We start from the raw sequence: 17,854 nt of genomic DNA, 5'->3' as shown, positions 1-17,854 counted from the left end.
GTACGATAAAAGTGGAACAAAAATAACATTAAATAAAAAGTCGCAATTACCATGCTGCTCGCATGCAATAGAATGCGAAACAGACAGGCATTAATGGGTATACATGTATGCAGAAATTCTTAGAGCTGCATCGCCATCAAATTGTACACTTGCATATAACTTTGGTTTTATCTTACCGATCTTTATGAAACATTCCTCAGTATAGCTTATTGTACCATTAAATATGTGTGCATTCTGAAAAAATGAATTGCATTTAAATTGTGGCTTAAATTGGTTGTAAATAAGAGTTGGGTTATTAACTTGATTTATAAGTAGCTCTATGATGGTAGCGGGGAGGTGGCGATATATATTTATACCTATATTAACTTGATTTATAGCTCTGTGATGGTAACGGGGAGGTGGCGATATAAATTTATACCTATCGCCTATAGCGATATATATTTATACCTATCGCCACCTCCCCGCTACCATCACAGAGCTATAAATCAAGTTAATAACGATAGGTATAAATATATATCGGCACCTCCCCGCTACCATCACAGAGCTGTACATCAAGTGTAATGGTTCCAAGATTAAAAGACGTCCGTCTTTCTTGATGGTTCTTTATTATCTGTTTTCTTTTCGAGTTCGAGCTGTCCACCGCGAAGCAGTGAGCAGCCGTTTTACATACATGTTTTTTGGCTTATTATATACAGCAAGAGAGTCAGAGAGAGTCATGCGCGCACATATGTATACACAACGACGGTCAAGCGTGAGAACGCTGACTTAGCTATTTGGGCGGTCGTTGTTATCAAGTGCGGATCATATTTCGTCTGCACTTGAATATGAGCAAAGGGCACTTATCGTTAGGCGCGCTGCGACAAAGTCGCTGCTTATGTTTGCATTCTGTTGGCATAACAACAAAGTGTTGCAGCCTTATTCATATGTATGTATATACATATGTACGCATGCTACATCTCCCTCCTTTTAAAAAATAACGTAATACAATGGAGTTATTTTGCTTAATAATTATTTATTTCCATTATTATTATATATTATTTTTTTTTTTTTTATATATATATATATTTTTTTTTTGTGTATTTTTGCATGCTTGATTATGAATTAAAAATTTTTAATCTGTCCTTATGAACTGTTTGCGTTTTATTCTTATTTCCAGAAATAACTATATTATCCCTATCTTCTATTTTTTCTACTCTATAGGGCCCTGTGTATTTAAAATCTAGTTTATGTCCTACTTCATTTTTTAATAAAACCTTATATCCTATGGATAATTTTAATTCCTTACTATTTAAGTCATATCGCTTCTTTTGTTTCATCTTATTTAATTCTAGCATATTTCTTGCTCTTTTGTATGCTACTTCTAATCTATACTTACTCTCCTTAGCATAATCATCTATGTTATATATTGGTTCTATGTTTGCTATGCTATTGAAGTATTTTGGTAGATTACATGTCTTACCAAATACTAATTCATACGGACAATAATTATGTGCCGTAGAAGGGGTCGTATTAAAACAATAGACAAAGTATTGGAGCCATACGTCCCAATCAGTTTTATCAACTGATATGTAAGATCGTATGTATTCGTTAAAAGTTCTGTGACTTCTTTCGACTGTTCCAACTGTCTGGTGATGATGTGCAGTTGATGTTATGTTGTCTATTTTCATAAACTTGCACAAATCATTTATAATTGAGTTCTTGTATTCTGTTCCCATGTCCGTAATGAACGTCTTCATTGGACCGTACTTTAGAATAAAAGATTGGAATATACCTTTGGCTACTGTACTAGCGTTTTTGTTTGGTATTGGTATCGCGACTAGGTATTTAGTCAAGTCACAAATTAATGTGATTGCGTACTCATTACCATTATCAGATTTGGGTAGCGGACCAATTGTGTCCACTATAACCCTATCGAACGCATGTATAGGTGTATCAGTTATCATTAATGGGGTCTTACTATGCTTAGTAATTTTAGCTGTCTGGCATTTGTGACATTTACGTATGTACTCAGTAATATCTCGAGTCATACCTTTCCAAAAGTAATGTCGTTTGACCTTGGCCAAGGTTTTTGTAATGCCAGTATGACCTCCTTGTATTGGGTCGTCATGTAGTGTAGACAATATAGCTTCTTTTTCTTTATTGTTTGTTATTGTGGTCACCGGGTTGAGTAGCGCTACCCTTAATTTAGTCAATATTTTATTGCCCATATTTTTGAAATTATCTATTGAAATTGTATCAAAGATATTTTCCCACGGTGCCATTTTCAATTGGCTTATTTTCAATATACCGGCTTCATTTTCGAGCCTTGGGAATAGTTGACCTAAGTCAATATTTCCATTTGTATATAGATCACCAATGTTAATTCTTGCAATAATTTTCTTGTCATGTTTAAAGAAACAAAGCGTATCTTTTATATCAAAGGTCACTACTTTGCGTACCTCGTCATTGTTAATGACTTCGTATACGTTGGGCTGTGAAGCTTTTTCTGTAGATTGCCTTGGCAATTCTACCTGATATTTTCCTGCGCAGGAATTTTGTCTACTTTGATATCTTGTAGTGACTTTGTGGATTGTCCCTGTTATTTCCTGTAGCTGTTTTATGGTTATTCTTGATAACGCATCGGCTACGAAATTATCTTTACCCTTCAGATATTCTACCGTAAAATTATATTCCTCTAATTCAAGCCTCATACGTGTTAACTTTGAACTTGGATTTACCATTGAAAATAAGTAGGTTAGCGGTCTATGGTCAGTTTTAACCGTGAAATGGTTACCATAAATATATGGTCGGAAATGCATTATTGCCCAATGAATAGCCGCTAATTCTTGCTCAGTAGTACTCTTGTTACTTTCTCCTTTAGTAAAGGATCTTGATGCGTATGCAATTGGAAGTTGGAGTCCATTATGGTTTTGAGTTAAAACCGCTCCGCACGCTTGCTTACTTGCATCAGTTATTATGCAGAATTCTTTAGCGAAATCTGGATATTGTAACAAGTTTGGGTTCATAAGAGCCATTTTGAGGTGATCGAAGGCATTCTGGCATTCAGATGTCCATTCGAACTTAACGTCTTTACATAATCTTGTTATGTGACGTGAATAGTCGGCAAAATTTTTAATAAAGCGCCTATAGTAATTGCAAAATGCAACGAATCGCCTAGCGCTGTCCGCATCATGTGGGACTGGGTAGTTCTTTATGACGTCGTATTTTTTATCGTCTGGCAAGATTCCTTTATCAGTGCATTTATGTCCCAAAAATGTGACTTCATGCATGAAAAATGAACATTTTTCTGGATGTAGTTTCAGGTTGAATTTCCTACATTTGTCAAAAACTTCAGTTAAATTTTTGACCATATGTTTTTCGGAACAGCCGATTACTATCAGATCATCCATATAAAGGAAGGCCTGAGATGGTTCGAGACCAGAAAATGCTATTGTCATCATTCTTTGAAAGGAGTTTGGGGCTATTTTCAAGCCAAATGGTAATCGCGTAAAGCGATACGAGCCATTGCTCGTTGAAAATGACGTTATATCTCTAGAACATTTTTCGAGTTCGATTTGGTGAAAGCCAGACATTAAGTCTAGGCATGAAAAATATTTTGCTCTACCTAGCTGATCTAGAATATCATCAATTCTCGGTAGCGGAAATTTATCGGACAATAGCTTTTTATTAATTTGACGATAGTCAATTACTAATCGCCATTTCTTGTTGTCAGAGTCCGGAAGGGACTTCTTCGGAACTAATAAAAGTGGGCTATTATACTCTGAGGCTGATGGTTCGACTATTTTGTCGTCTATTAATTTTTTCACTTGGGCTTGAATTTCTTGTACTTGGCTGTGAGGACTTCTATAATTTTTTATGTATACGGGCTCATAATCCTTCAATCTAAGCTTTTGCTTGTAAAAATTATTAGTTGTTATCGATTCGGTTTCTAATCCGAATATGTCGGTATATCTGGTGCATAAATCTTTTAATTGATTTTTAAATAAAGGTGGAAAGTTTTTGATTAATTTTTCCATAACGAAGTTGTCTCTTCCTTCGTTGGTTTCTTTTACTATATCATAATTGTTCAAAGTTTCATATTTTATTTTATTTAAGTTTACTATCTTATTGGCATTTGTTGTATTTATAATACGGACATATGTATTTTTGTGATTGGATATCGTGTTTGCGATGTAAATTCCTTCATCAATTTCTTGATTTAATATAAGAATTTGATTTTGTATTGAGGGAATTTGTATTTCACGGACAACTTCGGAACGAGCTGGGAGTACTGTGGCATTATTGTCACAAGTATGAAGTATTTTTAATCGAATTGGATAATTTAAGTTGTTTGGGCGAAGAATAAGTGAGTCGCCACTTTGAGTGAAATCTAGTTGGCAATTATATTGTTTTATAAAATCTATGCCTAGTATGCCATCACTCGGTATTGGGAACTTTTGTTCGACTAAATGAAAATTATGTGGAATTATATATTTGCCTGTAGTGAGTTCTATAAAGGCTAAGCCTTTTGAAGGAATTATGCCTTCGCCAATACCCGATATTTGGGTAGTAATTTTTTCGTTTACATTTTCGAATATATCTGTTACCTGTTCTTTCATTCTTAATTTTTACAAACATGCTAAGATTAAGGTTGATGGTTTTTATTGAGCCATTTATTGGCTTTGAACATCTGAGGGGGTCTGTTGGTTTTCCGAGTTACCTTGAGTTACTCGGACATTACCTCTATTGTTACTGTTCTGGTTTTGGTAGCCACCTCGGTTTGAATTGTTTCTACCTCGGTTGCCACCTCGGTAATTTCCTCTGAAATTACCCCTATTGTTGTTATTACCATTATAGTGGAAATTACTATTGCCGCGGCTATTGCCTCTACCTCTTTGGTTGTTACGGCTGTAATTTCCACGATCGTTTCTGCCTTTGTAGTACAATATTGTACTTGGGCATCCAGTCATTTCAGTGCTGCATTGGATATATTTACCCATAGCATCATTGAAATTGCTGAAATTGCCCGCTTCTAATATTATGCGAAGCTTTTCGTATTCGCAATATTGTTTCTTTAGTAGAAAATTTCTCTGCGTTATCAAAATCTAGTCCATCGTCAATATAGGCTGCTTCCAGTTGCTTACGCAAACTGTCAATTTCAGCTGTATATTGCGAGGCTGACTTGCCTTTCTGCTTTATGTTAAGCAACTTAGCTTTGATAACGTCAGTTGACTCGCCTTTGATATTGGTATTTAATTTATTTATAATACCAATAATGGATGTTTCATTTTGTACTTTGTACAAAATTGGGCCAATTATTTTAGACTTTATGACTTCTACGGCTAAGTCTTCTTGTGTACCTTTAGTACGATCGACTAGTCTTAAAGCCGTTAGAAATCTGGCCAGTGATAGCTTTTTGCCATAAAATTCCGGAATTGTAGACGATACCTGTCTTACATATTCGCGGTCTAAGGCCACTTGATTTACAGCCATGTTTGGTTCTGTTAATTCAAGTGGCTCAATGTCGCTATCAGCTTCAGTATCAGGGTCACTATTTAGTGTTGGCTTAGACTCATTCAGTTCTTCTAGTTGATCTGGTTCAAAAGTTGCCATTAATTTTAAATCTGTTGGGATATCTATTACTATGTTGTGCCTAGTGCTGATATTCGATATTCTAGTCCCAAGTGATTTGATTATTTTCTTACATTCATTTACATGCTGCTCTGTAAGCCTATTTTCTTTACTTAAATAAAGTTGAACTATGTTATTATAGTTTAGCACTAATATGTTTATGTGGTGAATTAGCGTTTCAACCCTTATAGGTGCGTTCTTATTAACACACTTATAAGATTTTTCGAATTTATCTTTGAAATTATTTATTTTTTTCGCTAATTCACTCCATTCCATAGTTCTCTATTTATGAAGTTTTACCATTATAATTGGGCACTCGCCGTCCACTGGACCACTATTTCTTTAATGCCAACTTATGGCAGTGTATTTAAAATTATGCCTTTTATCTTATTGTTGTAGAATATTCAATGCACGAATTCTAAAGTCTGCGTCGCTATTATATATTGCTTCTAAGTATACTTCTATCGCAAACTTATTAATAGGCATTTCTGGTAATAAGAATATATATATTTCATTTTATTTATTTATTTTGTCGCTTATCATTGTTCAAGAAAAATTTAGATTTTATCCAGGTCATTTGCGTGACTCTGGTATCTCTTTTTTATGCATTTATTATGATACGTATATAATTTGTACAATAGATGTCCTACTAATATGACAAATATCATAACGACAAAAATTGTTATCAATTTTACATCTGTGTTGCTGACCTCAACTTTATTTATTACGTTAGCCGTCGAGTCAACAGTCTTAACGTCTACCAAACCCATATTTGAGGTTGTTATTCTTAATATATACTTGGGTCCTTGATTTATATATGAACTTATAGTTTTGTTAACGCTATTCATTAACTTTATAAGGTTTGTAGTTTGAGTTTATATTTAAAAATTTTTTGTATTTACGCCCGTGGGCGGGGAGAAATTAAATATTAATTCAGTTTTTACTGAATGTACATTTTATCCTGCCTAGTATTTCGAATGGCTTTACGGGCCAAACGTCTTGCCGGTCGACTCAATTGTCGTCGGGCATTACAATAGTTTTACAAATATTTTAATAATAATTATAATTATACATTTTTTTTTTGCTGTACGCCCTCTGTGGCGCTGTCGGTCAGTTCACCCTTGGTGTTTTCCAGCGTTGGTACAAGGGGCGGTTTGCCTCTCGTACTAGTTTTTACTCGTGGGTGGCCGACATGTGCCCAGGCAATGTTGGCTGTAAAGCGGTCCCTCGCAGTCTGCTGACTGAAACTGGATTAATAAGTTTTTCCTCTGAGTGACAGGGGGGGGCTCTTTACTTTGTTTAACGACTCAAGATGTTTGAGTTCGTCATGTAGCTTGACTGCAGTTTCCCAAGGTATTGGGTTTTGGGCCTTATATAAGAGTCTTACGATCTCAGACTTTCTTTGCCTGATCCGCTCTTTAATGCCACTGCGCCTTTTTAGCTTTAAAGTATTTTTAGAGCTCATGCCCCCTGTACTCACTCAGTTAATTTTTGATTCTCCAGGGTGTGTGCCGTTCCAGATGCTTCGTTGTTTCAGTTGTTTTTGAGTGATATTTCCTTTTAATTTACTTCCTTTAATTACTTTTATGACTGGTTTAAAATTAGAGTTGAAGTTATGTATCTTAACGTTTTCATGTTTTTGTGACGTCCTGTCACGGTCGCCATGTAATGGTTCCAAGATTAAAAGACGTCCGTCTTTCTTGATGGTTCTTTATTATCTGTTTTCTTTTCGAGTTCGAGCTGTCCACCGCGAAGCAGTGAGCAGCCGTTTTACATACATGGTTTTTGGCTTATTATATACAGCAAGAGAGTCAGAGAGAGTCATGCGCGCACATATGTATACACAACGACGGTCAAGCGTGAGAACGCTGACGTAGCTATTTGGGCGGTCGTTGTTATCAAGTGCGGATCATATTTCGTCTGCACTTGAATATGCGCAGAGGGCACTTATCGTTAGGCGCGCTGCGACAAAGTCGCTGCTTATGTTTGCATTCTGTTGGCATAACAACAAAGTGTTGCAGCCTTATTCATATGTATGTATATACATATGTACGCATGCTACACAAGTTAATAACCCAACTCTTATTTACAACCAATTTAAGCCACAATTTAAATGCAATTCACTTTAATCGTTCATAAGATACATTAGCTAAACAATAATCCTGAAGAACAAAGTCCATGAGCAATTATTAATCTATAAGATCCACATAAACCTCAATAAGATATAGTTAAAAGTCCTGCTAAAACAAGAAGAATAAGCAATTAAAGCCTTTAAATCAGTTTGACGTAAACATACAAATCTAACTAAAACTCCTCCAACTAATCTAATTCTAATTCAAATAAATCTATATTTTAAATTTATTATCTGCAAAATTGATAAAACTCGTAATATTCCGTAACCCCCTAATTTTAATATAATTCCGGCTAAAATTATAGAAGCAGATACAGGAGCTTCAACATGAGCATTAGGTATCCACAAATCAACTAAAAATATTGGCATTTTTACTAAAGAAGCACATACTAAACAAATCTATCACAATTAAATATAAAATTATTTATTAAATAAAAATTTATTGTTCCTATTTTATTTATTAATTAAAAAATACCAATTAATATAGGTAAAGAAACTAATAAAGTATAAAATAATAAATAACTACCAGCTTGCAATCGTTCAGGTTGATACCCCCAACGTAAAATTAAGAATAAAGTTGGAATTAAACTTCTTTCAAAAAAAAAACATATAAAATATAAATAAACTCATTCTTCTAAATGTTAAAACAAGTAATAATAATAATATAACAATATTTAATAAAAATAAATTCTTATAATTATTATATTTATAAACGCTTTCTCTTGCTATTAATATTAATGAACAAATTAATAAACTCAATAAAACTAACCCATAAGAAAGTATATGACATCCTAAAAAATAAGAAATATTTATTCAATAATTTATAAAATTTATTTATTAATAAAAATAAAAAACTAATAAAAAATAATAAAACATGTAGCATTCAAAATATATTATTAATAAAACAAAGAGGTAATAAAAATACTAAAAAACAAATTAATTTTAACATTATATAATTTTAAAAGATTGAAAATAATCATTCCCATTAAATTAAATAAATTCAAGACTTAAAAGTATTAATAACAAATGTTTTCGATTAGAAACAAAACAAAATAACCCACAAATAAATAAAATTATTGGTAAGCTTCCGTACAAAATTATATTCATTAGTTTTAATAGTTTAATAAAAACAATGGTCTTGTAAATCAAAAATAAGATAAATTCTTTTAAAACTTCAAGAGACAAGAATTTCTTTTTTATTAATCCCCAAAATTAATATTTTATATAAACTACCTCTTGAAATTCTTCAAATAATTTTGTATTCTTTAATTTTCTTAACTTCAATTATTTTTATAAATATAATTCACCCATTAGCTATAGGATTAACACTTTTAATTCAAACAATTTTAATTTTTTTAATTACAGGACTTATGACAAAAACATTGTGATTCTCATATATTTTATTTTTAATATTTCTAGGGGGTATATTAGTCTTATTTATTTACGTCACATCTTTAGCTTCTAATGAAATATTTAATCTATTAATTAAATTAACTATAATTTCAATTTCTTTATTTTTTATATCTTTAATTTTAATTTTTTTTTTTAATTCAATTAGATTTTTTTTATTAAATAACGAAATAGAATCAATTTTATCAAATTATTCTTCTTTTTTAGAAAATTCATTATTTATTAAATAAAAATTTATTGTTCCTATTTTATTTATTAATTAAAAAATACCAATTAATATAGGTAAAGAAACTAATAAAGTATAAAATAATAAATAACTACCAGCTTGCAATCGTTCAGGTTGATACCCCCAACGTAAAATTAAGAATAAAGTTGGAATTAAACTTCTTTCAAAAAAAAACATATAAAATATAAATAAACTCATTCTTCTAAATGTTAAAACAAGTAATAATAATAATATAACAATATTTAATAAAAATAAATTCTTATAATTATTATATTTATAAACGCTTTCTCTTGCTATTAATATTAATGAACAAATTAATAAACTCAATAAAACTAACCCATAAGAAAGTATATGACATCCTAAAAAATAAGAAATATTTATTCAATAATTTATAAAATTTATTTATTAATAAAAATAAAAAACTAATAAAAAATAATAAAACCTGTAGCATTCAAAATATATTATTAATAAAACAAAGAGGTAATAAAAATACTAAAAAACAAATTAATTTTAACATTATATAATTTTAAAAGATTGAAAATAATCATTCCCATTAAATTAAATAAATTCAAGACTTAAAAGTATTAATAACAAATGTTTTCGATTAGAAACAAAACAAAATAACCCACAAATAAATAAAATTATTGGTAAGCTTCCGTACAAAATTATATTCATTAGTTTTAATAGTTTAATAAAAACAATGGTCTTGTAAATCAAAAATAAGATAAATTCTTTTAAAACTTCAAGAGACAAGAATTTCTTTTTTATTAATCCCCAAAATTAATATTTTATATAAACTACCTCTTGAAATTCTTCAAATAATTTTGTATTCTTTAATTTTCTTAACTTCAATTATTTTTATAAATATAATTCACCCATTAGCTATAGGATTAACACTTTTAATTCAAACAATTTTAATTTCTTTAATTACAGGACTTATGACAAAAACATTGTGATTCTCATATATTTTATTTTTAATATTTCTAGGGGGTATATTAGTCTTATTTATTTACGTCACATCTTTAGCTTCTAATGAAATATTTAATCTATTAATTAAATTAACTATAATTTCAATTTCTTTATTTTTTATATCTTTAATTTTAATTTTTTTTTTTAATTCAATTAGATTTTTTTTATTAAATAACGAAATAGAATCAATTTTATCAAATTATTCTTCTTTTTTAGAAAATTCATTATTTATTAAATAAAAATTTATTGTTCCTATTTTATTTATTAATTAAAAAATACCAATTAATATAGGTAAAGAAACTAATAAAGTATAAAATAATAAATAACTACCAGCTTGCAATCGTTCAGGTTGATACCCCCAACGTAAAATTAAGAATAAAGTTGGAATTAAACTTCTTTCAAAAAAAAACATATAAAATATAAATAAACTCATTCTTCTAAATGTTAAAACAAGTAATAATAATAATATAACAATATTTAATAAAAATAAATTCTTATAATTATTATATTTATAAACGCTTTCTCTTGCTATTAATATTAATGAACAAATTAATAAACTCAATAAAACTAACCCATAAGAAAGTATATGACATCCTAAAAAATAAGAAATATTTATTCAATAATTTATAAAATTTATTTATTAATAAAAATAAAAAACTAATAAAAAATAATAAAACCTGTAGCATTCAAAATATATTATTAATAAAACAAAGAGGTAATAAAAATACTAAAAAACAAATTAATTTTAACATTATATAATTTTAAAAGATTGAAAATAATCATTCCCATTAAATTAAATAAATTCAAGACTTAAAAGTATTAATAACAAATGTTTTCGATTAGAAATAAAACAAAATAACCCACAAATAAATAAAATTATTGGTAAGCTTCCGTACAAAATTATATTCATTAGTTTTAATAGTTTAATAAAAACAATGGTCTTGTAAATCAAAAATAAGATAAATTCTTTTAAAACTTCAAGAGACAAGAATTTCTTTTTTATTAATCCCCAAAATTAATATTTTATATAAACTACCTCTTGAAATTCTTCAAATAATTTTGTATTCTTTAATTTTCTTAACTTCAATTATTTTTATAAATATAATTCACCCATTAGCTATAGGATTAACACTTTTAATTCAAACAATTTTAATTTCTTTAATTACAGGACTTATGACAAAAACATTGTGATTCTCATATATTTTATTTTTAATATTTCTAGGGGGTATATTAGTCTTATTTATTTACGTCACATCTTTAGCTTCTAATGAAATATTTAATCTATTAATTAAATTAACTATAATTTCAATTTCTTTATTTTTTATATCTTTAATTTTAATTTTTTTTTTTAATTCAATTAGATTTTTTTTATTAAATAACGAAATAGAATCAATTTTATCAAATTATTCTTCTTTTTTAGAAAATTCATTATTTATTAAATAAAAATTTATTGTTCCTATTTTATTTATTAATTAAAAAATACCAATTAATATAGGTAAAGAAACTAATAAAGTATAAAATAATAAATAACTACCAGCTTGCAATCGTTCAGGTTGATACCCCCAACGTAAAATTAAGAATAAAGTTGGAATTAAACATCTTTCAAAAAAAAACATATAAAATATAAATAAACTCATTCTTCTAAATGTTAAAACAAGTAATAATAATAATATAACAATATTTAATAAAATTAAATTCTTATAATTATTATATTTATAAACGCTTTCTCTTGCTATTAATATTAATGAACAAATTAATAAACTCAATAAAACTAACCCATAAGAAAGTATATGATATCCTAAAAAATAAGAAATATTTATTCAATAATTTATAAAATTTATTTATTAATAAAAATAAAAAACTAATAAAAAATAATAAAACCTGTAGCATTCAAAATATATTATTAATAAAACAAAGAGGTAATAAAAATACTAAAAAACAAATTAATTTTAACATTATATAATTTTAAAAGATTGAAAATAATCATTCCCATTAAATTAAATAAATTCAAGACTTAAAAGTATTAATAACAAATGTTTTCGATTAGAAACAAAACAAAATAACCCACAAATAAATAAAATTATTGGTAAGCTTCCGTACAAAATTATATTCATTAGTTTTAATAGTTTAATAAAAACAATGGTCTTGTAAATCAAAAATAAGATAAATTCTTTTAAAACTTCAAGAGACAAGAATTTCTTTTTTATTAATCCCCAAAATTAATATTTTATATAAACTACCTCTTGAAATTCTTCAAATAATTTTGTATTCTTTAATTTTCTTAACTTCAATTATTTTTATAAATATAATTCACCCATTAGCTATAGGATTAACACTTTTAATTCAAACAATTTTAATTTCTTTAATTACAGGACTTATGACAAAAACATTGTGATTCTCATATATTTTATTTTTAATATTTCTAGGGGGTATATTAGTCTTATTTATTTACGTCACATCTTTAGCTTCTAATGAAATATTTAATCTATTAATTAAATTAACTATAATTTCAATTTCTTTATTTTTTATATCTTTAATTTTAATTTTTTTTTTTAATTCAATTAGATTTTTTTTATTAAATAACGAAATAGAATCAATTTTATCAAATTATTCTTCTTTTTTAGAAAATTCATTATTTATTAAATAAAAATTTATTGTTCCTATTTTATTTATTAATTAAAAAATACCAATTAATATAGGTAAAGAAACTAATAAAGTATAAAATAATAAATAACTACCAGCTTGCAATCGTTCAGGTTGATACCCCCAACGTAAAATTAAGAATAAAGTTGGAATTAAACTTCTTTCAAAAAAAAACATATAAAATATAAATAAACTCATTCTTCTAAATGTTAAAACAAGTAATAATAATAATATAACAATATTTAATAAAAATAAATTCTTATAATTATTATATTTATAAACGCTTTCTCTTGCTATTAATATTAATGAACAAATTAATAAACTCAATAAAACTAACCCATAAGAAAGTATATGACATCCTAAAAAATAAGAAATATTTATTCAATAATTTATAAAATTTATTTATTAATAAAAATAAAAAACTAATAAAAAATAATAAAACCTGTAGCATTCAAAATATATTATTAATAAAACAAAGAGGTAATAAAAATACTAAAAAACAAATTAATTTTAACATTATATAATTTTAAAAGATTGAAAATAATCATTCCCATTAAATTAAATAAATTCAAGACTTAAAAGTATTAATAACAAATGTTTTCGATTAGAAATAAAACAAAATAACCCACAAATAAATAAAATTATTGGTAAGCTTCCGTACAAAATTATATTCATTAGTTTTAATAGTTTAATAAAAACAATGGTCTTGTAAATCAAAAATAAGATAAATTCTTTTAAAACTTCAAGAGACAAGAATTTCTTTTTTATTAATCCCCAAAATTAATATTTTATATAAACTACCTCTTGAAATTCTTCAAATAATTTTGTATTCTTTAATTTTCTTAACTTCAATTATTTTTATAAATATAATTCACCCATTAGCTATAGGATTAACACTTTTAATTCAAACAATTTTAATTTCTTTAATTACAGGACTTATGACAAAAACATTGTGATTCTCATATATTTTATTTTTAATATTTCTAGGGGGTATATTAGTCTTATTTATTTACGTCACATCTTTAGCTTCTAATGAAATATTTAATCTATTAATTAAATTAACTATAATTTCAATTTCTTTATTTTTTATATCTTTAATTTTAATTTTTTTTTTTAATTCAATTAGATTTTTTTTATTAAATAACGAAATAGAATCAATTTTATCAAATTATTCTTCTTTTTTAGAAAATTCATTATTTATTAAATAAAAATTTATTGTTCCTATTTTATTTATTAATTAAAAAATACCAATTAATATAGGTAAAGAAACTAATAAAGTATAAAATAATAAATAACTACCAGCTTGCAATCGTTCAGGTTGATACCCCCAACGTAAAATTAAGAATAAAGTTGGAATTAAACATCTTTCAAAAAAAAACATATAAAATATAAATAAACTCATTCTTCTAAATGTTAAAACAAGTAATAATAATAATATAACAATATTTAATAAAATTAAATTCTTATAATTATTATATTTATAAACGCTTTCTCTTGCTATTAATATTAATGAACAAATTAATAAACTCAATAAAACTAACCCATAAGAAAGTATATGATATCCTAAAAAATAAGAAATATTTATTCAATAATTTATAAAATTTATTTATTAATAAAAATAAAAAACTAATAAAAAATAATAAAACCTGTAGCATTCAAAATATATTATTAATAAAACAAAGAGGTAATAAAAATACTAAAAAACAAATTAATTTTAACATTATATAATTTTAAAAGATTGAAAATAATCATTCCCATTCAATTAAATAAATTCAAGACTTAAAAGTATTAATAACAAATGTTTTCGATTAGAAACAAAACAAAATAACCCACAAATAAATAAAATTATTGGTAAGCTTCCGTACAAAATTATATTCATTAGTTTTAATAGTTTAATAAAAACAATGGTCTTGTAAATCAAAAATAAGATAAATTCTTTTAAAACTTCAAGAGACAAGAATTTCTTTTTTATTAATCCCCAAAATTAATATTTTATATAAACTACCTCTTGAAATTCTTCAAATAATTTTGTATTCTTTAATTTTCTTAACTTCAATTATTTTTATAAATATAATTCACCCATTAGCTATAGGATTAACACTTTTAATTCAAACAATTTTAATTTCTTTAATTACAGGACTTATGACAAAAACATTGTGATTCTCATATATTTTATTTTTAATATTTCTAGGGGGTATATTAGTCTTATTTATTTACGTCACATCTTTAGCTTCTAATGAAATATTTAATCTATTAATTAAATTAACTATAATTTCAATTTCTTTATTTTTTATATCTTTAATTTTAATTTTTTTTTTTAATTCAATTAGATTTTTTTTATTAAATAACGAAATAGAATCAATTTTATCAAATTATTCTTCTTTTTTAGAAAATTCATTATCATTAAATAAACTTTATAACTTCCCTACTAACTTAATTACAATTCTTTTAATAAATTATTTATTTATTACTTTGATTGTCATTGTAAAAATTACTAAAATATTCAAGGGACCATTACGAATTATAAATTAATGAACAAACCTTTACGAGCCTCCTACCCTTTATTTAAAATTGCTAACAATGCTTTAGTTGATCTCTCTGCACCTATTAATATTTCAAGATGATGAAATTTTGGATCTTTACTAGGATTATGTTTAATTATCCAAATTTTAACTGGATTGTTTTTAGCTATACATTACACCGCAGATGTAAATTTAGCTTTTAAATAGTAAATAGTTAATTAAATCTTGTGAGAGACTTCCAAAAGTTTGTGCAAAGTGCATTTATTAGGGCCCTCTAAAAACCTCGTGCAAGTGCAGGGGAATAAAAAAAATTTACATCTATATAGTGACATATTCACAACAACAGCATTTTGAACCACTGTTATAAGCTAATTGCATGGCATAACCCATTGTGTGTTTACAAACTGAATAATCATAACAATAACATGCCTTCTGCATCCGAACTCAAATAACGCTAACAGCAGCAAAAATCCTAAGAGCAGAATGCCTTCTGCAGCCAAGCTCACATATTGTCAACAATCATTTATAAACAAAAACTGATCAACAGAAAGGCGCTAGCATAAACAAGCTGCAGCCGCTGTCCCTTTGCAAAAAGTCACGTACTCCAATTATTATTTAGCTTTAAATATAGCGTAAGCCAATTTTGGTAGCTCAGTCTTACTCCAGATATTCAACATAATAAACCGATACAGATTCACGGTCGGGAAATATAGTTTTTTATTTCCAAACTTATAACTACGTTATTATATATATATCTTTATATATATAGAAAGAATGAATAGTATAAATCTATCCCCCTTCTTGTTGGGGTAGAGTCCAAAGTCATTTCTGAATTTTTTGATATTGTTTTTTTAATTTTTCCCACTTAGGAGAGTATCGGAGAGTATCTTCTAGGTACTCACAATTTAAAAACCCTTCTGTGCCATAATAAAAATTCAAAACAATTTGAAGCCCCACAGAAGACAAAAGAAAACAAATGAAAGACAATATATATATATATATTCTATATTATACGCACCTGCTGAACATTTTTACAACTTTCTGTTTTACATTACGCTTTAGCTCCGATCAACATGTTTATGACCGTGTCAGTCTGGTGAATGCTTATCATCTTTGATTCTACCTACACCCCGCTCAAATATAAGCTGAAACAGAAGCAAAATAAAAGAAAAGATTTTTAACAGAACCAAATATATGTACACAAATATGTATAATCGTGTTCACTGATCAGCTGGTTGCGCTGCGCTCCGATTTGCCCATGCGCTTCGAGCTTAACCTTCTATTGCCCATATTTTTTCCGACCATATAATTAACCATCAACTACAATTATATTGACTCTATTATAGTCCATTTTTTTTTTGCTTTTGACGATTACTCTTTAATTCAATTAACTAATGTAATTTTTTTTTCATTGCCTAGCCGTATTCCTTAATTATTAAATGCACTTTACCGAAATGTTGAGAATTATTTTTTATTGTGATCAATAAGAAAAAAAAATATTAACTGAATAGTTTATAAAATGAATTATTTTTGAAGAATTTTTGAGCCATTGTAAAAATATTAACTGACTAGTTTTAGTTACTGAATTATTGTTGAACCACTAATGCCACTTGTACTAAAATGCAGATTATCTAACGGAAGGATTAAATTTCATCGAATAATGTTTTTGTTTATAATAAATATTAATTACGGATTTTTAATATGAATTGCTAAGTTTTCTATTCTGGTGACATGATGATATAATGTCGTAGAAGAATGTTTTTTTTTTGGGACCTTTAAAATCTTAAACGCTGAAGATCATGCCTGGGGGTTGTCACCAAACTTGACATATAGCTTCTAAAATAGAATATATATATGCATTTGATGTTGGAAGAAGAGTATCCCCTGGTCGGAAGACCCCGACTAGAACCTCTTACTTGTTTTGTTATTGTAGTCGTCGCTATTCATTGCTACCAATTTGTTACCCTTCTCAGAAGATAATATATTGATATTCTTTTTTATTTTCTTAGAATTTACGTGTCTGTTCCACTGTGTCCAGTATTGCTTGATCCCCTGTACTTTAGTTGTTCTTCGTTTTGTATTCCTTAACTAATAAAGAGAATTTAATTTAATTTTAACAATTTTATTGAATTTACATAGCCTCTGGACGAAAACTTTACTTCAACTCTCACCACCCAAAAAATATAATTATAAATACAGCACTAAGCTGTATGAGAAAGATGACAAACATATCGACCGCAATATACCATAAAGAAATTAAACACGAAATTAAAAAACTATTGACCATAAATAATTAGAACATTATTTAATAGACAACAATTAGAATACAAAAGCCAACAGAAT

The 17,854-nt window shown here is 27.1% G+C and overlaps 1 protein-coding gene across 1 annotated transcript; it reads left to right on the top strand.

The window, feature by feature from the left end:
• Positions 1–14,399: 14,399 nt before the first annotated feature.
• Positions 14,400–15,521, top strand: LOC116650019 (NADH-ubiquinone oxidoreductase chain 6-like). The gene is given in 2 exon segments (XM_070206691.1): positions 14,400–14,411; positions 14,943–15,521. Coding segments are annotated over 2 exon segments (591 nt in total).
• The last annotated feature ends 2,333 nt before the right edge of the window (positions 15,522–17,854 follow it).

The sequence above is a fragment of the Drosophila virilis genome, chromosome 2, assembly GCF_030788295.1.
Source record: "Drosophila virilis strain 15010-1051.87 chromosome 2, Dvir_AGI_RSII-ME, whole genome shotgun sequence".
Classification (NCBI taxonomy): domain Eukaryota; kingdom Metazoa; phylum Arthropoda; class Insecta; order Diptera; family Drosophilidae; genus Drosophila; species Drosophila virilis.
This window is presented reverse-complemented; position numbering and strand designations above follow the sequence as displayed.